Here is a 27,057-nt window from a genome sequence, read left to right on the forward strand (position 1 = left end):
TTACTATACTATGTCGTTTTTTTCATGCCAAAAACGCCTTACTATACTATGTCGTTTTTTTCATGCCAAAAACGCCTTACTATACTATGTCGTTTTTTTCATGCCAAAAACGCCTTACTATACTATGTCGTTTTTTTCGGCTAAAAACGCCTTCCTATACATGGTCGTTTTTTTTCGGCTAAAAATGCCCTACTATACTGTATCTGTCAAGGGTGTAAAAGGGATGGCGGAGGAAAAGGCTTTCCTCCCCCTTCCTAATATTAGGACTTTAGTTATCTTTTGTTTTCTTGGACTTTTTTTTTTTTGAACAAGCGACGCTCACTTCCAAATGACGAAATGTACATTGCATCAAATCCTAGTTTTAAATATTCGAACTTTTCCATTTTTTCCCGGCATACTGAGGTTCTATACAGCGCCGCCTCTTTGTGACCCGTTGCGTGCGCGCCGAAGTCAGCAGTCAGACAAGGATATTGGTTGGAAATTCATATCCTGTTTTATTCTTCACGTGTGACACAACAAAACACACGCGCGCGCGCACACACACACACACACACACACACACACCGCCTTGTTGTAATAATGGAACAAGACAAGGTATCTGGGGACGCACTGATCAAATAATTGTATCACACATACACACACTCATCAGAGAATTGAAAGAATATGGGCCAAGAGGACAAGGAGTGTTCTTAAAGGGGATTTGACGGCGCTTTAAGGATCCGGTGACGACGACGAAACGACGTTCAGTGAAAAGGTGTTCATTTTAATCGCGGCAGCATCAGAGCAGAATGAGACAAAGGCGGAATTGTGTCAAGTTGAGCACGAGTGAAGCTTTGATGCTAGCGGGGCGGAAAGCACGAGCAGGGAATCTAAAAAAAAAAAAAAAAAAAAAAAAAGAGCGCTGAAGGCCACTTTTAACAGTAAACCAGCATTTGTGATCTTCAAAACCCACATAAAAAATTAGGGCCCGACCCATTAAAATTGTCTTACATTTTGACGACTTTTTTTTAAGCACACATTAACAAAAATGACATTCGAACATGCTCTCCCTTAAAAAAAAAAAAAAAAAACTTTGCCAATTTTTCTCTATGTTGTCAAGTTATTTTCCTCACTACTTATTTACGTAATCAGCCAATTATTTTATTCTCGGTTTAAAAAAAAAAAAATCCATATTGGTCGGGCCCCCAAAAAATCGTCAAGTTGCGATCATTTTTTCAAAAAACAAAACAAACCAAAAAAAAAAGTAGTAAATAAATAAAATGGTCATCCAGCACATCCAGATGTTCAATGTTTAAACTACAGTGGACTTACGAGTAATTCGGATTTGTCCACTTCTTTCTTCTGAAGTGCGCTCACAATGACACAACTTGCAAAACTTGAAAGTTGCAGCACTCGGAAGTCAAATTACCACGACGAGCAATGTCGTAATTTCGGCTCTTCATGAGGTTTTGTTGGGTTCTCCAAAAAAAAAAAAAAAAGACAAATGCTTTTGGGCAAATGATCCTGTTAGAGGAAAAAAAAATTACAAAGAAATATTTCTGGAAGAAATCTAAGTGGAAGCTCTGTGTGAATTTTACGAAGGAGAAAAAAAAAAAACGATGTTAAAATATGTTACAATACAGAACATCAAATTGAAATACTGCGTGAAAAAAGTTGGAATGCCAGAAAAAGTTGTAATGCTACATATTCTCGAATTACAAATGTTCGTGTTCTTTAAGAAAAAATAGAATTTTTTCCCCTTCCCCCCACAAAAAAAATCACATTACTTATTTTCCCCCTTCAAATTACAATTTTTTTCCGCAGTATTTCAACTTCTCAGAATTTTCATCTCACCAATCCAAAGTTGGACGTATGGTTAGCATCATTCTTTCATAACTTCATTTCATTCCCCCACATGTCCAGTTTAGCGTTCACCATCGTTTGACGTCCATCCTTGGTCTCCGGGCCACTAGAGGGCGATGGTTTTTCAGTTAACAAATCTTATGATCTGAAATCATATTTAGAAATAAGCTTGGAGATCATATAGTGATCCTCGGCTAGGTCGCCATTCATGGTTGATTTTTAAGCTTTTTTTTTTTCATACGGTTTTACAGCCCCCTAAAATTCAAATGTGTTTAAAATACGGGTTCACTGTTTCATTAGCTAAAAACAAAATAAACTAAAAATGAACAAGCATTAAAACAATGCAAACTGTAGTAGTGTTGCAGAACTTTCGCGTCTATGCGAGCATGATTAGTGTTTTCTGACATTTTTGTTTTATAGTGTGGATTGATTTGTGTGATTGTCTCACTACTGCCTCCGCAGGACACCAGCGGAACACGTCTAATGCTCTAGCTCGCCGGCAGACATCCAAATTAGAACGGAACAAATCCAAAAGACGTTGTGCTTTTAAATCTGATCAAGTGGTCAGTTTCGATGAGTCGGCGCTCAACAATGCTGATCCAACTCAAAAGTAGCACACTAGCACATTAGCAATTAGCCAATGCAAGGGAACCTCGCGTTGTGGAGCGCACAGACAACAGCGAGCAACCCGAGTCAAGCTTGGCGAAGTGAGCGGGCCAGCTAGCTAGCACGATCGGCTAGCTAGTCTTCGAGATTAGCCAATTTCCCGCCAGGCTCGCCGGTAAATTTAGCCGCTTTACGGCAAAGCAGACCGGACATTTTGGCGATTAGCGTCCTCCCTCAGAGCGCTTCCGGTTAGCTACGGGTCCGATCACGTCACTTCCTGGTGTCTGTGGCGGCATTCGCATCCGTGGTCTTCGTCTCCGCGGTTGCGTCTGCGTTTCCGGGCGGCTGCCCTGCGTTGGGCGCGCCCCCGTTCTGAAAGGTTTCCTTTTTGTATTGCTGCACGGCGCGACTGACGGCATCTTCCACCAATCGCTTGCTGATCCGCAGAAGCTCCGCCTCGTCGGGTTCAGACCGGCGACGACTACCTGAAAAAGAAGAAGAAAGAATTCAGGCAGCAGCATTCAGTCATTCCGAAAACAACAGAATCATTCAAGATGAGTCCAAATTAGGATTTTTGCACATGCTGGAAAGAAAACTAAGAAATAATCTTCATTAAAAAAATAATTAAAAAAAAATTTCTTGCAAGAACATTTTCTTCTTTTTTTCCAACGTTATAAAAATGACCTAACTTTTTTTCATAGTGCAGCATAACAATTTTTGTAAAAGTTTTTTTTTTCTTGTAAAATTTGGTCTTTATTCTCAGAAATTTGATGACATTTCTCTCAAGACTTTATACACACGACTCTCGCAACTTAATTTTCTTAATATTCCGAACTAATTCTGGGAACAGTTTTTTTTTTTTTTAACTACAGCGTTGCAGATTTGTTTTAGGAACACATCCCTCAGTTCTTTATCGTTTTTTTTTTTTTTAGGCTCTTTCTGAAATGACACCACAAGACGGCGCCAACGCCCTGTCTAACACAAAAGTATTGCTTTGGCGCTGTCTTCAACATTTCTGGGGAGACTCAATTACTCGCAAATATTTTTTTTATTTGTTTTTCTTTTTATTTTACAACCTAAAAAAAAATAAAAACGTATCCAATGTGTTGCACAGTAAAAAGCTTCTGCCTCCTGTAAAAACAAGCGTATCGACTTCTATCCCTAAAATACTTTATTGATCGTCGCAGGCAGGGATGCTACTACTTTTGTGCCGGTGCTGAGGTGAGACAATACAATTGCATCGCACGGTACTTTTCTTCTTTTTTTTTTTTTTAAATTGGCACCGCGAGGACCATCAAAAGCAGAGCTGACAGGCTCTTTCATCACTTGTCACCGGGCGACACCACAGCAAGCCCTTTTGGTTCGAATCACCGACATGACAAGGCAATTGACAGCCAATCGATTCAATTGAGCAAAATGAAGGAAAACAAGCTCATGGGGTCATAATCATCATCATGTCGCTCCACCCTCTTGATTCATCAATGATTGGGATTTTTGATTGGTTGTGATTATATTTTATCTGGCCATGATATTTTGCAACGCGTACTTGAGCGTTTGCGATGGAGGGGACGCGGAGTCAAATCTGCAACACAAGCACAAACATTAGTCACGGAAGGTGCTCAAGACAGCATGGTGAGACGGCGACGAAAAAAACAGTCTGGTGCCTTTCCTTGTTGTGAACGAGCGCACAAAAGGAGACGTTGCAGTCAGAGGTCGATAAAAAACAGGAAAGAAAATGTCAGCTGTTTCGTGCTCATGTGAAGCGGTTGTTCCTAATTCAAAATACAACTTCAAACATTTCCTGGATAAACATTTTATGACAGTGGCGGTCAAGGAAAGCAAACCTTGACTGGGTACTAACCTTGATATGATTCTGTAATTTATTTATTTTTGTTGCAAAAGCGGCGCAAAGTGACTCTGTGTTCCTCGGCGGTTCTTGACATTGAGGGAGAATTATTATCTGCGTCTTCAATCTGCAGCGAAGCTTTTACTGCGGCTCTAAAAAAAAAAAAAGCGCTCTGTACCAATAAGAAGCGTCGGAAGAGTATTATTATGACAGCAACTGGGGCAGAAACACATAAAAGCGTAACGCTGGCAACGAGGCTGTCTGGAGAAGCCAATTTAAACATCCCCTGATGGTACGACGCCTGTGAGCAAAAATATTGCAAAGTCACGGTATTGTACTTCATTAAAACAGTAAAAGTATATATTTCATAGAAAATGAGTAACAACTTCTTGGCTCTTCACCACTTTGTGAAGTAACAGAGCAGAAATGAACTGATGTCAGCCATGTTAGCTAGCTAGCTAGTTATCCAGCTCGGTAGTAAGCTTTTTTTTTGTCTCCTGTGCCAAGTTGTTATTAAGGAAGTTCTTGTATAGAAACGAAAGTTCATCTTAAGTACAGTTCAGATTTCAAAAGCCTGCCCATCGGGATTTGTGATGTCATCTTCAGTCGACAGCAAGTGACAAAATGGCCGCTCCCTGAGCTGGATTAAAATTGAGTGGACTTTTCTGTTTGATTCATGTTCCACAAACGCAATATTACAATGACACTGCTGCGTTTAGACTACTCGAGCCACATGGAGCACATTATTGTTAAGAAAATGTTTGATTTGATTTTGTCCTTCAAGTAGAGTGTCAATATTTTGCCTTTTCTCACACCTTCAAATCAGTTTGACACTCTTCCCGCTGATTTTCCTCAATTGTTCTTGCCCACTAATAAAGAGGAATCGTTTTAATGTATCCTGATGATCGTGTTAGTTCTTAAAGACTCGTTTAATCTTGATTTGTCCGCGAAACCTGCAGTGGAACTGGAAACATTGCCTTGTCGCCTCAAGGCCGTTGAGTCATTTGTCAGGCTTATGTTTGTGTTTGCCGCACCACAAACATCTAGTGAAAAGCATTGGAAGAGTAGATTTTAATCAAGCATGAACACCGTTTCACCATATCAATTTGATAGGAAAAAAAGACCAGCAACGGGAACCAAAAGTCATAGCTAGCAAGGACCTGGAGGGCATTTGGCAGCTAGCTTAAGTGTAGCCTCATTGTTTCCGTGACAAAGCGTCAAGCTTGTTTACATACGATTGAATTATTTAAGACTCTTAAGAGCAGACAGTCTACACAATCGTCAGGGGATGACGAGCGAGTGTCTGCTTTGGGTTTAATTCTGGGCATTGATTTAGTCTGGACTGTGTGAGGAAAAACCTTTAACGGCGCAATTACTTGGCATACCAAAATGACACACACACTTCAGTGGTGCTCAAACATCCGCCAGTTTGGTTTGGCGCTTCAGGTTTTCCTGACGAATTCCAGCCGGGCTTGTCAAACGTTCCACGTGGGAGTGAGCTTTTTATAAAATAGTCTTCAAAACTGATGGGAGCTACTACACTCAACCGCTCATTAATTACACGCAGGCACAGTAGAGGAGCTGTAATAATCTCTCAAAGGAAATTTAGCAGGTGCGCTGACTTTGTTTGCATTCGCAGCCCAATAATGTGTCAGAGTGACTAATTTCCTCCAAGACAAAAATAAAAAAAAAAAAGGCCAGCTTATTTGGGATCTAAGCGTGCAATTAGCATGTGCTAACCCTACATCTCTACCTTAAGAGATGTAGGGATGAAGGTTGTTTAAAAGTGAAAGGCGTTGAAGCGTCCTTGGAGGAGGTGGGGGCAAAATTAAAAAGATATCGGACAGAAGTCCTGGAGCAATTTCCTGAGGAAATGCCTTTGACAGCAGATACCGACGACAGCGTTCACACTCGCCCTAAAGATGCTCATGCAGAGCTGCGAGGATTCGCGGCATATTTTGGCCACACCTCAAACGAGCTAACACGACCCGACACTTAAAAACTACCATGCCGCAGGCTAACAAGAGAAGAGAAATAATAATAAAAAATAAAAAATGTTGCAATGCTCCACCAGCATTGGACAAGAAATATACACAGGATTTTTTTTTTTTTCAAACAGTGAAAAGAATGGATCAAGCTTCCTGTATATTGATTCGGTTAGATTTCGGAGCCGCCAACAAGGCCTGCCAAAGAAATTGGGGGAAAAAAAAAAGAACAACAAGTTAACGGGAAGAGAGCAAACGTTTTCGATTAGAGCTCCCTTAAGTGCGAGCTGATTTTATTCAGGTTATGTTGTGTGGGCGCGAAGTCAGAAGCAACAAAGGCTGCAACAGAAATTGGGTTGAATAACCAGAGGGAACCCGTAAAAAAAAAGGCATTCGGTGCAAGAGCATTTTAATAATAATAATAAAAAAAAAAGTCATTTAAATCGTGATATTCACCCTTTCAGGGACAGCGGTTACTACAGTGGACGGCTTATCATGTTATTGGGTTACAGGTTATCATTATTGGTGCATGAAGGGGTTAAATAGAGAAAAGCTGCAGACTGTTGGAACGGGAAAGTAGTGATGGTTCCCCCCTTCAGGCCCAATGAGTTGGCTGCCAAGACAGGCGCGTGAACGGGCAGGATGAATAAATTTATTGTTGTACATGTGAATGGTTGGTTTTCTTTTTCAGACTCCACACATTCAATCCCAGGTACTTGAGATTTTTTTATTTCCAAGAATAAGCAAAGGGTCTGAAAATGGCCGGCACCGAATGAGACATGTTGTGCGGTCGCAACGTCTGGTATGATAAAGACATTAAAAAAAACGGACCCCAACAAATCAGCTTCATGGACGGCCTGCCAAAGAAACGAAAACTGGAAAACAACCATTTTATAGTCAGGATGGGCGACTGTCGCGACCAGGAACCACGAATTGGGCCGATAGGAATCTTATTTTAGGTATCGAGTACTTCTGAAGGCTGTTGATACCAGCCACTGATACTTAAAGCAAAAAAAATAAAATAAATCTGACATTAGGTAAGTAAGTCATGGTTTTGACTCGATTATGTTGTGCCTCAAAGTATGAAGCAATGAAGTCCATGAAACTAAATGTACATGCATCAAACAGACTGGTAGAAAGTGAATGGTCCGACAAGGCGGCTGCCGAGATGGGCTGCGAAACAAATCGAAAAACTAGGTCGTTTAAAGCATCAGTCGACTGACTAAAAGAAAGATGTCATTGTAGGTGGGATCGAATGTATTCAGATTTTTGGATGAATGACGGAGAAGTGATTTATTCGAGTTTGCCTGATCGTGAATGGCCACTTGTACGCTCAGGAAAACCTGCCAGACAAGGCATGAAATCGTGAGACGATTGGTAGACACTCAGATGAGTAACGCCGTGCTCGCAGCCTCATGTTTATTCAAGGCCGGCACATTAAACGGGTGCAGCTGTGCAATGAACTGACCAAATCTGCGCCATTTCCAAGAGGATATACCCCCCTCCACCCCGTCCCGGGAAAAAAAAAAAAAAAAAAAAGGGATTCGAGCCCAAACGTCTGTTTCGATCCAGCGTTAAACAAAACAAACCAGAGCCTCGGTTCATCTCCCCTAAGTGACTCAATGAGGAAAAATGGCGAAGCGGCAGCAGAGCGCCGAGGCCTGCCGGCCAAGTGCCATCTCTTCAACAGGACGACGATTAGGCTCGGTGGACCAAGTTTTAGCCTCCGCACGCAGGCTTCCCCAACTCGATCTGCAGCGCTTAAACCGCCGTTTGTTTTGCATGTGAGAAAGATCGTGCTGTGAGGAGTAGGAAGACGAGACGCTGACTCCATTCATTCTTTTTACAACCCGTCCCTGCCAACTTTTCTTCTCTTCATTAACTCTTTCCTCTCCTTCTTTTCCAAAGCCAAGAAATGTAAAAGCGCTCCAATATTAATCGTCTAAGTTCACGCAGTCGCGTCGGTTTGTCAACGCGCACACAAGGGGCTGCAAAAACATCTAGCGGGCTGGGACGGATTTTATTTTGAAAGTGATTGATGGCTAGCTCGCTTTGCAGCGTGCAATTGATGCCGCTTTCCCCATTTGTCAACGTATTGCCGAGCGATAGGTTCCGCGGTGAGAGTCAGAAGCAAAACACTCAAGTTTCGCGCCTGCAAACTGTACAACTTCCAAGCTCTTACACTGCGTGTCCGTTTTCTTACTGTTTTGTCAACGAGGCCGCCAAAATGTCTGGCACGGACTTCATAGGGCTGAACAAGATGCCTGACATTGTTTGAAGAAATACATAAACGAGAGAGAGAGAGAGAGAGAGAGAGAGAGAGAGAGAGAGAGAGAGAGAGAGAGAGAGAGAGAGAGAGAGAGAGAGAGAGAGAGAGAGAGAGAGAGAGAGAGAGAGAGAGAGAGACAGAGACACAGAGAGAGCCAGAGAGAGAGAGAGAAAGAGAGAGCCAGAGAGAGAGAGAGACTAAGACAGAGAGAGACAGAGAGAGAGAGAGAGAGAGAGAGAGACAGAGAGAGAGCGAGAGAGAGAGAGAGAGAGAGAGAGAGAGAGAGGCGAGAGAGAGAGACAAGAGTGAGAGAGAGAGAGAGACACAGAGAGAGCCAGAGAGAGAGAGAGAGAGACTATCTAAATGTGCCTTTCTCCAGAGAGTAGTGCCGGGACCAAGGGAGCTGTCCTTGGTGCTGTACAAGCCCGCTGGCAGAAAACGAAGACGAGCAGCTGGCATTGAGAACAGATAAACGATCCCCGTGTCACTTTCTCATCATGTCTTCCACCGCATCTGCTAACGTTCATCCGTGTGTGGTTAATCACAAACGTGCCACCGAGCAACAAATTGCACGTGAAAAACGACACGTGTTGCCAATCGGAGCGTTTGAACCAAATCAAAGCAAACACTTTGACCGCCTCCAACCTTTTGAAGCTATTGAGTCTGAGGAAAATCAAATTGGTCTCCAGCTCTCTGTCTATCTCCCCCTTCTTTAATAAAAGCGCCGATGATGGGGTATTTGGTTCCGCTGGCAAGATCGCAACCTCCTGAAGTGAACGTTAAAGTCAAACGTAAATAAATCGGCGGGGATCGTTTATGTCACTGTGGCGCGGAGCCGGTGGGGCAGCCCGAATGTATTGAGCCAATTCATCCGTGGCTCACAATACAACGGCCCCCCGCACCTCATGTATTTTTAGAGAGCACTCTTTTTTTTTTTTTCTTTTCCCTGCTGGCGAGTGCATTTTGCTGCGTGACACGATATGAACATGGACACAATGAATAATACGGATCCGCGTGACGCTAATCAAAAGACAGCGACATGAAAAGGTGCTTTTATAATTGCCGGGAAAAATGCAGGGAGTAGCTGGTAATACAAAATATTCTTTTTTTTTTAGATTATTAGAACCTCCGACTAAATTCTAGTGGCTGCATGCTGAATATTCAAAGTTGTTGTTTTGTTTTTTTTTTGTTTTTTTTTGAATATTCGACTGAATCATTTTGGTTGAAGGTTTTGCAATGTTTGCCATCAAGTCCCTTTTTATTAGTCATTGAATGTTCACTTTCTGTCTTATTTAATGTGACTTCAACTTTATTTGGCAACCCGTGTTCACGTTTTGTACTGTTCCCAACCCAATTTCTCATGGCTGCAGCTTGAAAGGCATTTCCGAACTATTTCGCGCAGCTATCAAGCCAACGCAATTATTCACTATGCCGTACATTTTTTTTTTTGTATATTGTACGTTTCCCTTTAAAATGTCCTTGACTACATATTGATTTTTAATTTTTTTTTTGGGGGGGGTGACTACAAATCAAATGGAGCTGAATTTTTCCTTTGCATTTTTACTGTGAAATGTTTTGGAATATGCATTGTACTATTACTACCGTCTTCTCAAGACTATTTATTGCGCATTCACTTTTTGACTACTAAAATCTAAACAAAACTACGAAAATTAAAAAAAAAAAAACCTCCATCCAAAAAAAAAGCCTTTTCCAACTAATTTTACCCCAAAAATATATCATTAAAAATTTGAAATTTTGAATTCTTTTCAGATACATTTTTTACCTTTTTTTCCCCTTTTCACAGCAGACTTTGGGTGAGACGGTCTGTTATGTATTTCCATTCAAACTCACACCGACAAACAATTTCCAGTCTTCAATTAATGTAACAAACATTATTTTTTCTTTCCAACAAAACGATCTACTCGTGTCACATTTTGCCATATTTCCAACCGAACACTTGAGAGCGGTCATCGTGCTCTTTTCCGGGCATTCTCGAGGACATCACGCGGAACTAACACAAAGACGACATCCATCTCACTCTTGCTCGTATTAACGCGACATCCTGTTGGCCGTCGTCGCAACGGGTGCTGGCATGCAAACACGTGTGCGCGTTGCTGAGCTCGCCAGTACGACTGTCACCTACACAACAAACACACACGTTGGTTTTCTCGACCAGCGGATGCCCCCCCCCGCCCCCCTCATTAGTCTTGGCTCTCAGCATCCATCTCCTTTTTGCCCCTTTCTCCCTCCACCTCGCAGAAGTAGGCCACAGTGGCTCGACTGTTTATGGCGATGCAGCTGCGAGGGAGCGGCGGTGAAAGGGGGAACCTTATAGGCCATAACAGTCATACAATGTGACATCGTTTTAAAAATGGACGCGCCCGCGTGTGCCTTGGCAAAGTCTGCGTTTATGGCGCACAATAAGACACGATATGGCCTCACGGTTCAATCATCAACCTGACTACAGTAGTAGCTGTGCAGCAGCGATAATCCCAGCACGAAGGTGAGCGGGGAAGCAGAGTCAAATCCTGTTTATATGGTGCACTGACAGCGATATGGGGGGGGGGGGGAATTAAAGGGCCGGGTTTTTACAAGTGGTTTGATATGACTGACATGGTCCTCCAAAACCATCACTTGTCAGGAAACCAAAATAATGAAAAAAAAACATGATTCAGAATAGCTATACCACTTCTGCATGCTGTAAACGCAAACTTTGAAAGTCTTCCTTCCCGCCTGTTCTCACTCTCTCGCTGTCAAGAAATGGGGAAAGACTATCAGGCAACATCTTGTGAAAATAAAGTCTTTACGAGATTGGCTGACACCTCTCTCATGATGTGCGAGGTGTGCGGTTTGCCACTGTATGATTTGGGCTCAACGGGGTACTGATTAGTTGAGTCACTTTGCACATAAAACACTCCATTTACAAGCTGCGCCTTGTGCTAGCAGGTCACATGCTAAACAGACACACGCGCACGCACACACACACGCGATCCTGATGACCTTTCGTGTCACACTCCCAATTGTTCGGCACACACACAAAAACACTCGTTGTTGTCCGCCTGCAGGACGCGCCGTCACGAAGGTGGCGCAGGCACACGCAAGGACAACACCCCCCCCCACACACACACACACACAGAGCACACTTACTGATCTTCTCCTCCGTTTGGGAGAAAGGAAAGCAGCACAGCTGACCCATGGCGCATTTCCTCCCTGTCTCGTTCTTACGGGAAAGAAAAAAAAAAAAAACGGAACTGTACGCTTCACCGCCCCTCAGTTATCAATACTGTCGTCAACCCCCCATCCCACTCTTTCCAACAAGAAAAAAAAGAATGGATAGAAAGGGGGTGGAGGGGCAGCGCAGCTAGCCCCTTTTGTCTTAGTCAGAAAAATTAAGGCTGCATAGACGACAGGAAATGAACGAGTGGCTCCTCACTTGCCTGCTCTCGCTCCACTTTGCACTGACACACTGAGGAGGTGGAGGACGAGGAAGAGGAGGAGGAAGAGGAGAGAAGAGCAAGAGAGGGAGGGGGATAGCTGGTGTGTGTGTGTGGGGGAGGGGGGGGAAACAGTTATTTTTTTATGATTGTATGCATACGTGTGTGTGCGCGCGTGTGTGTGTGTGGGGGGGGGGGCAGTCACTTGCATGCATATGATGCAAAAGGATTGTTGCTCGTTTTCCAAGAGTGAAGAGGGCAAGGAGTTGGGGAGGGAGTGCGGGATGTCCAGGAGGACGCTAGGATGCTTTTGTGTGTGTGTGTGTGTGTGTGTGTGTGTGTGTGTGTGTGTGTGTGTGTGTGTGTGTGTGTGTGTGTGTGTGAGAGAGGATGGAGGGTTCAGGGGGGATTTGGAGGGTTTACAGGCGCCGCCCCCTTTTCATCACTGAAGCTTGCATAATGGTTACTGAATGGCCGGCAGCTGAATGCGAAACTGTATTATTTAGAGGATTGCATGGCTTTTTTATAGTGTGTGTGTGTGTGTGTGTGTGTGTGTGCGTGTGTGTGTGTGTGTGTGTGTGTGTGTGTGTGTGTGTGTGTTTAAAGGCCAAGTACATTCATTCATTACATCTCCAACTTGGCCAGGAGGCAGCAGTATATCACAGTCATGCAAGCAAACGAAGGATTTTTACCATTAATCGACATTAATATTAGTTGGGTTTTTTGCAGAGGATAAAGAATAGATGCCTGTGGGTATTGCGGCATTGTCTGTCGAGGTTTTCACTGCATCGTTGCCGTTGCTGAAAGCGTTGTGACATCGCCACTTCGATGCTATTTGTTAGCTCGTCTATAGCATTTACCATTACGTGTTAGCGTTAAGCTAGCAGACTCGGATAGAAATTGTGTGCGGACTTTCGTGGATCCACTGGAGAAGTAGGTCAAGTTAAAGAAATGGTCACAAACTTTGATTGCAAGGCGAGGCGGCATAGTTAAGACTCATCTCTTGTTTAAAATGAAAAATATTCATGGCGATGCAACAAATGTTAGAGTACGTCCAGAAATAGGCGGTGTCGCAATTGCTGGCCACAATGTCAAATCACTATTGACAGAAATCTCATCTTTGACTTTCAGTCATCTTGCATTGCGGCACAATATGTGCAGAATGAGAACAGCGGAGTGAGGTGATCGGATGATCGCGCAAAGGTCATGAAATCGGAAAGATTGTTTTTGCAATTTTTCAGATCAGCTTTCGTGGTTGACGCAATCTCTATTCCCGCGAATGAATTGTTTATGCAAAAGAAGAACAAGCATGGCGGCGAACCTGAAGGTCACCACGCCAGCCCTGCGCGTTGGCGTTTCCACATCCGCCCTGGGGGAAGATGTTTGTCGCTGCTGCCGCCGCCATGTCGAGTCACATGTGTGACAAGACTCACTGGGAATTATTGTCCCAGTACCAACTAAACCGTAAAGAGAACATGGTGGCATTAAGACATTCACAAGAGCCATCGAATTTAAAAAAAAAAATAAAAAATGGACCTGAAGTCAAACCTATTGACCACCTATTGTCAAAATTAGAGATGGGCACTTATTGCACAACTACTTTTTCTTCTTTGTATTTAATGACAGTTTAGATACACTGTGGGACTATGATGCCTCTTTGGTACCATGACAGATGTCTGGTTTGAGGTGGGGAGACTTGCGCACATGTCTGGCACGGTTTTAAGATCGGTTAAAATCAGTGTAGTTGTGCTTTAGATATAAGAGGTCGTCTGCGTCTCGTGGGTTGCTACTACAATGACTGCTAAAAAAAATGATGACATCTGCAATTCATTCCACACAGCATATTCCAAAACGTTGCGAAATCCATTAAAAAAAAATTTTTTTTAAACAAACCCTGTAATACGCATGCTGGGCCAGCACACGTTTTTTAAAAATTCTTTTTCGGTTCTAAATCGATAACCAACAATCAGTCAAGGTTGGTTTAAGTGTTCCAGCGAAAGGGCACACCTAGATAAACTCCCTCGGCTCTGCGGGATTAATTGGGGATTACAAACAAGGTGATGGGAGTGTGTGGAGTGAAGTGGAACCTGTCTACAAAGCACACACACGCACGCGCACACACACACACACACACACACACACACACACACACGGTATTTTCCGCACTATAAGGCGCACCTTCAATGAACGGCCTATTTTAAAACTGTTTTCATACATACGGCACACCGCATTATAAGGCGCATACAATAGAAGCTACAATAGTGATTGCAGTTGCGTTGTTCATCCACTAGATGGAGTGACGCTAAAGGGAATACAATACAATACAGCTTTATTTATGGTGCGCTTTCACAACCCGCTGCAGCTGTCACAAAGCGCTTGACTGAACATTTAAAATACGACGTCCAAGAAATCAGAATATTGATCCACATATAAGGCGCATCGGATTATAAGGCGCACTGTCGAAGAAAATTGAATGCTTTTAGTTGTGCCTTATAGTGCAGAAAATACGGTGTGTGTACACACACACACACACACACACACACACACACACACACACACACACACACACACACACACAGTGGAGACTCTATGGGGATGCTATTTATGGAGTTTAAATGTTTTATTGACTCAACCATCAGTGACGCGACGTGAAACCTCTGTACATACACGTTAGAATCCATTAAGCCACAAAGTGATTTCATGAACAATCTGTGGCTAAAAGTGTGCGTGGGTCCTAAAGTACTGCACACGTCACTGCAGGGCGCAGATAACAGCCGCTATATCACTTCTTGCGTGCTGCGCTGTTTGATCACACAGCCCTTTCAATAATTAACCGTTGTTGCACACTGCCGAAGTACGCGCAAAAAAAAAGGGATTTGGACGCATGGCGTATTGTGGCTAATTGTAGCTCTTTCAAAACACTGCGGCCATGTTTGTGGAGTGATCCAAGATGGAATTGTTATCTGTAGACCAACGTTAGGAAACTATAACGGCCTCATCCTATATAAGCCCCAAAACTAACTACCCTAAAATGACGCGGCAAATGCTTTCAATATAATGTGCCCGCCGAAAATAATTCACCTTCCCAACTTAAAAGAAGCTTACACTTCAATTGTGTTCATTTAAAAGTTTGGCAGAGTTTTGTGCTTCAAAACAGCATTTTTTTTAGCACAGCATGTCACTAACATTTGTACAGCTGCACGATTTACAACTTGGAAAATCCTTTTAAAGCTTTTAAAAGTAATCCCACTTGACTTTAGGTCAGGTCGCTTTGAAGTCCAGGTACCGGTGTACATTTCAAACTGAATACCGAATATGATCGTTTTACCTTCCCAGTAAACACTGACGGGAACATGCTTCCTCTTCTACACGATACGAAACAAGTATGACAGTCAAAGCCACATTACAAGAGTATAACGAATGTATCTTGGCAGAGGATGTAAGTTCATGGTGGGAGGAAGAAGAATGCTAGCAAAAGAAAAAAACAAAACAAAAAAAAAAGTAAAGGCGTTGAAGGATGTACTGGTGCTAAGGAAGTCCTTGTATGCTGAAAGCAGACAGTGTGTTCAAGTGCACGTCGGCACACTGGTTTGCTTTTTCAATGACTATTTGTCAGGCACAAGCAAATGGTCGCCCGTTGCCTGGAGAAGATGCCTTCCATTTGGCCAGAGCTGCCGCTGCACAGATTCAAGTGCACTTCATCCAAGTGATACAAAAAAAAAAAAAACAGCTATTTATATTCATCACACATTTCAGGAGAGGGGACTGGGGGGGTTTCATTTTTCTTTTTCCCAGCCGCTAGGTACACAACAGAAAAACTGGAAGTAAAAGTGTTCAGGCAACGATAGACGACTCCAGAATTGAAGTGACAAAAAGAAAAAAAAAAAGCCACACCTTCCAATTAGCTATAACGGCCCTCCGTTCCCTCTTGGTAAAAATGTATTCCTCGCCAGAAGCGAATCTTCACTTTTGGTGAGCTAGCCTAGCCCCCATCCTCTACTGCAGGGGTGTCGAATTAGTTTTTGTCATGGGCCACATTGTAGTTACAGTTTCCCTTGGAGGGCCATTAAAAATTTTGGGAAACCTTAATCCCATACATATATTAAATACACAGCGCACAACAAATTGATCGAAAATTAATTTTACACTCAGAAGTCAAGAATAATGGCTGTTATTGTGGATTATATATGACACTTTGAAATTTTGGTTCAGACTTTAGCAAGCATCATGGAACTTGACATGATTGACTTGCTTTTGCAGGCCACATAAAATGGTGTGGCGGGCCAGATCTGGCCCCCGGGCCTTGACTTTGACACCTGTGCTCTACTGCATTGTCAGTTCTGAATTCACACCAATGCAAGTGTGATTGAAAATGAAATATCACAGTGACAAGAAAGACACGGCTCACTAGTTAATAGCAATATTATTATTATTGTTTTTTTTTTTTTAGAATAGCAACACACAAACACACACACAAATTAATTTAGCCCATCTGACTGCTGAGCTATTTTGACAACAAGCCCGCGGACTACCCCGTGTGGTTCTCTGAGGCTACGTTGGCGACCCCTGACCCACTCGTATTCTCCCCTCCGTATTTCCGACACACCCGCTGTGCCGAGGAGAGCCAAAATATCTGAGCTACCGCCGATGGCCGCTGTGCCATCTGCTGACAGGGAGGAAAAAAAGCCCATTGCTTTCCTAACCGGAGCCCCCTCATGTCGTCGATGTCATCACTTTACTTTGCACGTCAATGAGTAGAGCAAGTCAGAGCTCCTCATCTTCATGATTTAATCCCACACCCTACCGAGACGTTGGACTTTTGTTCCTGTTGTCGGTATGTTGATTGCTGCCTGGGTCCCTTTGATTTACTTATAGAAAAGACAGACTGATTGTATTGCGGTCAGCGCACCATGTGGACTGAGTCCTCATGTCAACATAATTATAGGCGATGTTGTTGTTAGCCGTCAATAAGATGCTTCTTTTGTCCGGCCGTTGGCTAAGCCGTCCTCGTTTTACGCATTTAACTTTGCGCCGCAAACAGCCTCGTATCACCTCACTGTCTCTCAGCTTGGCAGAACAGGCGAGCGCTTCCACAGCTCGTCCGCGCAAAAATGTCACCGCTGTTGATTGACCCGCGAGAAGGGAATCGATGAATAGCCGTGTTCGTGGCAGCATCCGTGCACCTGCGCGAGCAGACGCTCATTTGCAGAGATCGGGAGGGGGCATGATACATCGATTTTCTGCGGAAATAATTTTGTCCATCAGGTGGGATTTTACCGATGTGATGTTCAGACACATTTCTGTACTAATGTTCAAAAGAAAATGAGGCGTAACCGGCATAGGGTGCATTTAACTCATTCACTCCCAAAGACGTTTTTAAACGTCTTTTCAGACTTTTTCAGGTCTAGAATTGGCTGGTACTGAATGAGTTTTAATTGAGACCGGACTTACGCCCAAAGTTTTAGCCAGAGAGTGGATTGAATGGCAGTACTATTCCGTCAACACTTCTAACCCGTCTTGTGTATATGAGTACAAGTAGTTGAACAACACAAGCGCTTTTATGCTCCGTCCTTCACTGACTGAGCATCATCCGCCTCCACCGATATGTTTTTCTTGACAGCTCAGTGGTCTGCAAATTATTGTGACACATGATTGGCAGCATGCGCAAACAACACAAGGCCTTGATAGTCTGGAGAGGCAAATGTGGTTTTCTTTTTTTTTAAGCCTCTGTGCACTGACCACAATTTGGTCCACGGTATATCCGAAAACTTCCGTGCTAATACTGGCCCTTTTAACAGGGCTATTATACCCCCACAAAAATATGATTAGAGCAGAGCCTTTTTGTCTAAAATCTGAAATTAAAACAATCTTCTTAAGTTTCATGTGACAAGACAAGAATCTAGCGCAGAAATGACGTGTAATACGAATGTGCCCTGCCGCGTTGGAGGACTCAACTTGTTTCCAAGCAGACAGTTCCCCCTAGTGGCTGTATGTTGCATTGCACCTTTAGTGCTAGACGTTTCACCTCCCACTTTCCTGATGTGTGTGCAATCGCCTTCTGACCTAGTTGCAGCGACGTCTCCGTGTGGTAGTAGCCGTCCTGCTGCTTCCTTTTCAGCATGGAGCAAAGATCCAGACGCTCCAGTGTCTGGTCGCCGAAAAACCTGCACAATCGGAATGCAATGCACTTTTGGTCATGTTTTTCAAATAAATAAAACGAGATTTAATTCGTTATTGCGACAATACGTCTTGAAACCCAAGGCAAGAGTGCTATATTATAGTAGCTGAGCTTTTATAAGGCAATGAAACACATTTGGTAACTTAGGTGTGATTGCTGAGAGAGTATCAGAATCATGAAAAAAAAAAGAAATGCATCTAGTCGAAATGAAATGAAATATAAAATTGTATTGAAGGCAGTGCTGACACTGTAAGAGAGGTGGTGGTGACTGGACAAAATGATACTGCCAGCTGTTACTATTTTCATTTTCAAGTCACTTCAAGATTTGTTTTTTTTTGTACTGGCTCTCATCATGTTACATGTGCAAGTGCAACAAATGCCACGTCCTGAAGTGAAGGGTTCCTACCTGTCGTTGTAGTTGGAGTAGAGAGAAGGGTCCACACGCTTGATACCCTTCAGGCACAAGACAAAAGATCATGATCAGGTTCGACAGTTAATTTCAACTGGGACTGACTAACAGCTTGAAGCAAGCACGCTTGGCTTCTTCTTTGGAAAAATGTGCATGTGAGCAAGTGAGAACGAGCGCTTTGAAATATTTTTAAGATGTTTAAAGCCTGCGGGAAGAGGTGAAGTTATCACCAAATATTTCGACAACTGTCGAGATTGCAGATTTTCATGCATTGTGGGTAGGAACACATCTCGTACCTGCGATCTGAGCTTTGGAGCTCTGGACAGCTTCATAATGGTGAGGTGAGGTTCGAAGCCTTGAGTGTCGCCTTCCAGAAGGCCTCGCTCCTTGAAACAGCCGCGCAGGAACTCTACGACATTCACGAATCATGTCAGTGTTTGGACACTGGTAGTGGTTTTGCTTTTTCTTTGGCTTTTCTTGAAGCAGCAGCCTCGATGAGTGGTGGCTAATGACCCTTTGAAGCAATGTGACAATTAACTTGGTGATCTCGGGTTCTGGACAAGAGGACAGCTGCTCACATCTGCACATGGAATTGTTTGTGTGCACGCTCAGTCCGACACGTGAAAACAAAACGGGAACATTGGTCTTGATGACATGAGGATGTGGCCGGAACGTGGAACGAGGCGCGTCACAGGATGCCCGAGTCAGATAAGGACGCAGTCAAGAAAAACAAAAAGTGGCGTTGCACAAAGATACGCGGTGTTATTTTAAGGAGAGCGGCTCGCGGAGGGGAGTGCAAGGTTAGAACGGAATCAATAACAGCGATGGAGGCGGCAGACAGCGTGGCGAGAGGTTGAACTTCCTGCCCTGCAGTGTTTAAAAAAAACAACGGTTGACTTTTAGACACACTCCCTCGCACGTCCACCGGGTTGGCGGGGCTTTCTCGTTGAATCTTTTGGAATGACTTGTGCTTCTGTCATTAGAGACGCCACAGGGAGGACGTTTAAGTACCTGTGTATTGTTGAGTGATAGCTCGAACTGCCCTTGGGGATTTATTATGCTCCTGAGCGCATCGACAATAGAGGCTCAAAGCAGCACCCGGCGGTTATGCCATGGTGGCTGTAAATTTTTTTGGACATCACAACAATTATGGCGTTTGAATGGGCCGTGTCAACTTTTCATACCCACCAACCAAATGTAACAACTGTATGTACTCCTGTGCTTCTACATGTGCTTTTTACAAATTATTGTTGACAACAACAAATAAATAGATCGAAAACATCCCTGTTCAAATTTAACTCGCATACATGCGCCTGTTTTTTTTTTTGGGTAAATCCCCGACAGGAAATTGTCTTCCCTACCCAGGCTGACCAATAACTGACTTTATTTACGGTCCAGCTTTCGTAGTTTAAAAACAAGTTTCAAGTAAGCTCCTTACTTCCTGTTGCCATCGTGTGTGCCTCTGCAACATACTTGCATTCCAGCCACAAACGGGTGTCAAATAAGGTGGGCCGGAGTACTTGGCATGCGAGCTTTGATGCTTTGGGCCAATGGAGGAGGATCAATCCTCTTAAAAAAAAAAAAAAAAAAAATCCTGCTTAATATTATGAGCCAAAGGCAGAACAGGGGAAAAAACATGCAAAGGCTTTGGAATATATAATGTGAACACACGGTAAAAAAAAAAAAGGAGATAAACTTTTTAATAATAATAATACATGGAATATATATTTCATAAATAGTACATTGGTAAATTCTTAAAAATTTAAAATATTAAAAATCAAAAAATGTAATTTAATATTTGTTCATTGGCTGGAACTAACAATTATTTAAATAATCAATCAATTGTCGATGATGTGGTCAATTAATCAGATAAAAAAAAAAAAATTAACATGATTTTATTCAAAAATAGGACATTACTTCAAATTCACAGTGCAAAAAAAAAATGCCCAAAATTGAATTTGAATTCAGTTACTGGTTTTGTCCATCATATGCCAGGATATGAATGATCATTCATCAATCATTGCTTTCTTGAATCAAAGCAGACGTTTTATTTTGATTGGAGAAAAACACAATCAGGCTGCCATCATGGAAGACGATAGGAATGAGATCATATCTACAGTTGACAAACTGAACATTTGGAAAATTATCACTTCAAGAAAAGGCATCCAAACAATTAGTTGCTCATCAAAAATAATTTACAATTTGACTGGCAATTAATTAGCTGTCAATTGAAAATGGATTAGCTGTCAATCAAATGACTATGCTGAATACAATGCCCACAAACCGCAAGTTGGCAGACAACGGCTCTCAGTATGACGCGGCGCACATCCACAACAGGAGTAATCGAGATCTTGTTAAGTGTGTGTGTGTGTAACTGACCTGCCAGGTTGCGCAGCACGCGTCTGTGCGGTCCCGGGCCGAGGGCGACAAACACCACGTCGTTTCTGAAGTGAGCGACGCCCGTGAAGGGCAGCACCAGCTCCGCCCCGTCCAGCAGCTCGGCCAATGACGACTCCACCTGGGCCAGCGCTGCCGCCGCCCTGACGGGGAAAAACAAAACGCGCACGCGCACGCACAGAAAAAAATAAATAAATAAAAAAATCACACACAAATCCTCACTCTGCCTCCCTCTCATGTTACATCATGGCAGAATGTAGTGATTACTCGTGTCGCCATCTTCTACTTAGTGTAGATTAAGCATGTCATAACATGGCTTTTATCTGACAACAACATATGACAACATCGGATTTATAATCCATTCGTATTTTTTCATGCATTTGACCTCTGAGTGACACTCTTTGCCATTCTTCTTCTTCTTAAAATGTCAGCTACTTTTCAACATAAATTGTTGATATTTATGATGATTTTTAATAGCTGCTATTTTCATTCAAAGCCACCAAATAACGTTTTGTTACATTAATGAAGCAAATGATGAACAATCCATTTGTACATGCACTACGTTGCGGAGATATGACTCAAATATAGGTAGTTGCTATTAGAAGTGTCAATCTTACTTGATTAATCGAAAAACAATAGATGATCAAATTAATCCACCACTGTTAATAATCTAGTAATCGTTTAGAGCCATCGTTGAACTTAGAATTGCCCAAAACTTCTGATTTCAACCCCTCCACAGTCATTATTGCATGGAATGACTTCCATGGAACAGTATGTGATCAGCATTTGTTGTTCAATGCCTTTTATTGATTTGTGTGTCCGTGTGCATGTTATTAATATTATATAATGCACCCTAGGCATCCTATCAGTTTCACTTTCACACACACACAAAGAAAAAGTATTCCAAAAATAAAAGAAAACAAAAAAAGCAGGTCACCTTTAACTTACGGTGGCGCCGTGACCTGCTTCACCGGAAGATGTTAGTGGTCAGCAGTCTGCAACTTGTGATCAGAGCTGTTCCGATATTTTTTTTTAAATTATGATTATTCTTATTCCATGTTTGTTTCATCTGCAATTCACTGATGGCACTGACAAAGAATGGGAATCCGGAGCACCAGGAGAAGCATTTTAAAACGGTACACGTGAGCTACGATAGTCATGTTTGTGCACTTAGCACTCTGCAAAAGTGCATCCTATGCCTCTGCATGGGATGCTAATGGAGGCAGTGATTACCTTTTCACAAACTTTGACATCAAATTTTATTTTTTCTGTTTCGTTCATGTTAGGGGCCGTCCGTGGCTGTCGCTCATCATCGCAAAAGTTGTGCATGCACCCCTGCTCTAAATCGTCCTGAGGTGTTATTGTGAGCGTGAATGGTTTTTCGTGGCTGTGCACTGCAATTGGCTGGCAACCAGTTCAGGGTGTACACCCGCCCTACTGCCCGAAAGCAACTGGGATAGGCTCCTGGTTGCCATGGAAATGACACAAGGACAACAACAACTGCCGATTCGAATTTCCTCAAGACAAATCATGCTCAACTTACAGGTCCACTTGCTCTTGGTCGGCCAGATGGGTGACGAGGAGCGTGATGTGGAGCGTCGGGACTGGGATCATGGCTTTGGCCAAGCGAGGCTCCCGTTCCAGAACCGCCTCTTGGACCTCTGTCACCGCTGAACTGATCTGTATAACAGGACATTTTCAACAAAAGAATCGAGGAGGTTGTCTAAATAGGACATTTAATTATGTTTGCATGTGACTCGCTATGTTATTTGCCACAAGGATACTTCTGCTGACTTCAACTAAAACGATGACAGAAAATGTGTGGGGTCGCGCCATCAGAATGTAACCTTAAAAGTTATTTTGTAAATTCTCTTAAAGTCGCCTTTTTCTAATTTTGAAAGGGTGTTGTTAACAACCCTGCCAAATCTGTATGATTAAAAAAAAAAAAATTATAATTCAGCAAAGCAAGTGGATAAAACGCCTTTTTCTAATTTTGACAGAGTGTTGTTAACAACCCTGCCCAATCTGTATGATTAAAAAAAATATATATAATTCAGCAAAGCAAGTGGATAAAACGACCCTTCAAAATTGTGAAAAGTCTAACTGTTCTGTCTGCTGAATGCGCTAAAACCAGCGCCTTGCTCGGTTGTTAACTGTCAATCAAGTAACACTTCTACCTCCTGGAAAATGAATGCACGCACGGGTGACAACGAGGCGCTCTAAAGTGGCCACGCCACATAGCCCCAGCTCACCTGCTACCTGTCAGAAAGGAATCCCTGTGCCTTGGTGAAATTATTTGTTTACAAGAGGTGCTATCAGAAAATAAGTTGAAGGCATTTGCCACCGAGAACGACATGTGATGTCAACGTGAAATGTCCTCGGCTTTGTTGAAAAATACCATAAATTTCACGGTTTCAAGTGTACCTGTGTGTTGGTGATCGGGATGGAGACAAAGTAATTGGGTCGCAGGGTCTGCTTCTTCTTTTTTTTGGTCTTCTCTGCATCTTGCTCACTGTCCACTCGTCGTCCCCTCTTCCTGTTCTTCTTGCCCGACTCTTGCTTGGTGACTTAAGAAAGAAAAATACATCTCACATTCAAGTATAATGACGGCAGTAAATTTAATCCCAGATTAGGGAACATTTGAAGAAAGATTGAACGTTGGGACGACGGAAGTATGAGGATGATGATAAGTTCCTTGCTCTGGGCTGAAGTTTGAAAATGACTGACCCGACTTTTTGGACGCGCCACTCTCCCCACTCTCATGGCCTTGAGTCTTCTTCTCATGGTCTTGAGTCTCCTTCAAGTTCTTTGGTTCAGAAGGCCCCTGGAGACCAAGCTCATCTCCCAAAGCACCATCCTCTTTTTCTCCATGATTAGTACTATTATGAAAACACTCATCAAGGGAAGCATCATCTGAGGTCTCCTTGCTCTGAAAGATGCTATCAGGCTCAATCTTGCTCATGGTGACCTGACACAGACCTGAGGTCTGGAAACAAAGCAAACTAAATAGTGGCAAAGTATTGAATAGCAACAGTGAGGGTTTAAAAACACTGAAACGAATTACACAAGATTGAAGTCATAAACCAACGAGGAAGAATATGCATTTGGGAAATTTAGATAATGGTCTTAATCAGAGATGAACCAGTTTCTGATTCCAAGGTAAACTATCAGACAGTTGTCATGTGATTGTGTACTTCAATCTTATACTGGACTTTTTTTAAATCTCAAAAGTACTGGACTTTTTTTTTTCTCGAAAACAACTTTTTCTTGACCAAACTAACTTGAATCGAAAAAACAGACAACTTCATTTCTTTTGAAACTTTACAACTTTAATCTCGTATTTTTTTTCTTTTACCTGGCGTGTTTTTATCGTCGTTTGTGCATTTCGAACCAAACGCTGGTGTGCCAAAAGACTTCTTGAACAAGTCGAAGTGAAGCCCACCAGAAGACGACTCAGGTGCATGACGCGGGCGCATACGCACCTTATCTTTCACACACACGCTCAAAGTTTAGCTCATGTCAGCAAGCGTTTCATAGCCGACTAACAACGGGATGAATGATACAAATTCGACAAATATGCACACACACACACACAAATAATTGACGTCACATACTTGAGATTCGACCCAGATATCGCACACCTGTCATTATCAATCAATCAATCCGCCATGTTGGCTAACATTGTGACGGGCTAGCAGCCTGCGCCGCGATTTTAGCACAAAGAAAAGCAAAATGGACAAACTCAACATCTATTCTCGATAAATATATCTTGTCGCTAGCGGGTATAGTTAAGTAAAAGAAACTACAACTGTGACAAAAATGCCGTTTTCGAAGCGTTCACACGCTACCCGGAAACTACGTTCAATATAAACAAAACGTAGCTTCCGGTGGAGATCTGGCTTCAAAATAAAAGCATGATGGCGTGAAGAATTAAAGCGTGATTTACTCTGTTAACGACTGTTTCGCAGTCGCGAACGCTACAATATCGGGTTTCATTTGATGGATTTTCTTCATCGCCGGAAAGATTTCTTCAAATTATTATTTGGGTCTTTGCACAGTTACATTTTCTGCCATGTCCTTTAAATTCTGAATAATCCATTCACGAAATACAAACGCACACGTGTTGTTGTTATAATTCTCCAGATGGAAAATATAATGTTGGTGTCGCAAAATTCATGTCCCTTGATGACAAACAGATATTACAGTTAAAATGGGTTTTGAACAAGTTCTTGGGTGTCATTTTTTTGTAATTGTACATGTTGTTTGATCACAGACACATTTTTAATCGTAATTATTATGCTCCTATGTTGTGTTTCTCAAGATAGACGTCACCCTGTTCCGAAAAACCTTTTTAGCCATCTAGAGGAGTGATTCTCAAAGTTGAGTGCAAGTATCAGACGTGTTCAATAATCAGCTTCCAGGTGCAGTTTCAACGATTTGCCAGCAGATGGTATTCAGGCCTCAAAAGAGCATTTTCAGAGTTCGATTCAGCAAACTTTAAGAGGACATGGCTCATGCTTTTCAAGGGCAGCGAAAGGAAAAAAAAAACCGTCTCACGTCACATGTGCCTCTCAAAGGTCAGAAAAATAAAACGCAGTCAGACCATGATGATGATCACTGACATTAAAAAAGATCCGGCAGCGAGCAAGAAGGAGGAGGAGTGTGCAACTCCTGGCGGATAAAAATGAAAACACTCCAATGGAACTTCCGAAGCAGAACACAACCTGCAACTCTGGTTGATTTATACAATGTAATACATCTTAATCCATGTTTTTCTGTTGAAAAAAAATTATCTATATATCTATATATCTATATATCTATATATATATATATATATATATATATATATATATATCTATAAATCAATAAAAATAAATCAGCCCCTGACACCAGTTTTACTGATTGATACAAAATTTGGTGGACACGTCTATGGTAACAGCACGCACAAAATTGTCACCGAAAGCAACTATTGCCGATCACTTGGCGATTGTCAGAAACAAAAAAAAAAAAAAAAAAAAAAAAACACATCCTGGACACCAATTTCTTCAATTACATGAAATTAGTTGAAAACAACAGGATGTTAAAAATCTCATGAATCAATGCCGGACATAAACAGGAAGACAGACATTTTAAAATAGACATTTTTTTTGGCGGCGGGTGAACTCCAGTGCTCACCTTTTTGTTATTTATACGAGGGAATTCTAAAATACAAGACATCTTTATTTATATCTTTTCCCAATTGAAACAAAATCACAAGTGTTTTATCTGAAACCAGCCGAGACTAAATCCAAGCTCCTGAAAGAAATTTTACCTCGCAAATATTTGTCAGCCTGTGCTTTGTTATCTCTTGCCCAAACACTCGACTACTGTATGTACACTCAAGCCCGCGTGTCAAGACCTGCAGAAATGTTTACAAACGCCGCTGTTGCTTACGCCTCAACTCCACTGCACTCGCCGCACATACGATAATCCTCTATCCGCATCATCATCATCCTCACATCAGATAGGTATGATTGTACAACTTGTCGGCAAACACCTCTTTTCAACGTCAGTTTGTTTTGTGTAGTTCACTGGAGGGAAAATCATCTCTTTTATTTGATGTGCTTTATATGCTCACATACAGCACAGAAGTCAGGTTTGAATTTGAGTTCTTACGGTTGGAACCACCAAACCTCCTATGAGGCTCTCTGCATTGCTTTATTGTGTGTGTGTTTGTGTGTGTGTGTGTGAGTGTGTACAGACAGATAGTTGCTGATGGTGTAGTGGTACACTTACCTGACTTATGTGCGGGCAGCATGGGATCAGGTGTGAATGGTTGGTGTTTGTCTCTATATCTGCCCTGCGATCAGTTCAGGGTGTTGTCTGCCTTCCGCCCGAAGTCAGCTGGGGATAGGCTCCAGCAAGTCCCCCGTGACCCTGTTCAGGATAAGCAGTGTTGAAAATGGATGGATGCATTATTTATTTCGGGTGAAATTGTATTTTATGTGTTGAAAAGAAAAAAAAATGTTTTTTTTTAATTAAAGTTATATAAGAGATAATACAATATTTATAGAATATATCAGTAAATGTTAGGAAAATACATTTAAAAATG

At 42.3% G+C, this 27,057-nt stretch overlaps 1 protein-coding gene across 1 annotated transcript; it reads right to left on the reverse strand.

Moving 5' to 3' along the window:
* Positions 1-428: 428 nt before the first annotated feature.
* Positions 429-26,780, reverse strand: akap7 (A-kinase anchoring protein 7). The gene is made up of 11 exons (XM_019873747.1): positions 26,742-26,780; positions 23,764-23,952; positions 23,694-23,727; positions 23,391-23,533; positions 22,510-22,646; positions 20,949-21,109; positions 18,866-18,978; positions 18,567-18,613; positions 18,046-18,146; positions 3,995-4,030; positions 429-2,933 (listed from the first exon to the last, which is right to left on the reverse strand). Exons 2-11 carry the CDS (start codon positions 23,926-23,928, stop codon positions 2,719-2,721), a joined length of 1,152 nt encoding a protein of 383 aa, XP_019729306.1. The 5' UTR covers positions 23,929-23,952; positions 26,742-26,780; the 3' UTR covers positions 429-2,718.
* Positions 26,781-27,057: the final 277 nt, after the last annotated feature.

The sequence above is a fragment of the Hippocampus comes genome, unplaced genomic scaffold, assembly GCF_001891065.2.
Source record: "Hippocampus comes isolate QL1 unplaced genomic scaffold, H_comes_QL1_v1.1 scaffold126, whole genome shotgun sequence".
Taxonomy (NCBI): Eukaryota; Metazoa; Chordata; class Actinopteri; order Syngnathiformes; family Syngnathidae; genus Hippocampus; species Hippocampus comes.

Coding starts and splice junctions, on each gene's coding strand:
- akap7 (XM_019873747.1), bottom strand. CDS start 23,928: ATGAGCAAGATTGAGCCTGATAGCATCTTTCAGAGCAAGGAGACCTCA. Junction 23,534..23,693: donor TGGCGCGTCCAAAAAGTCGG/GTCAGTCATTTT, acceptor TTCTTTCTTAAG/TCACCAAGCAAGAGTCGGGC. Junction 2,934..3,994: donor CCTCCATCGCAAACGCTCAA/GTACGCGTTGCA, acceptor CTTCTTTTTCAG/GTAGTCGTCGCCGGTCTGAA.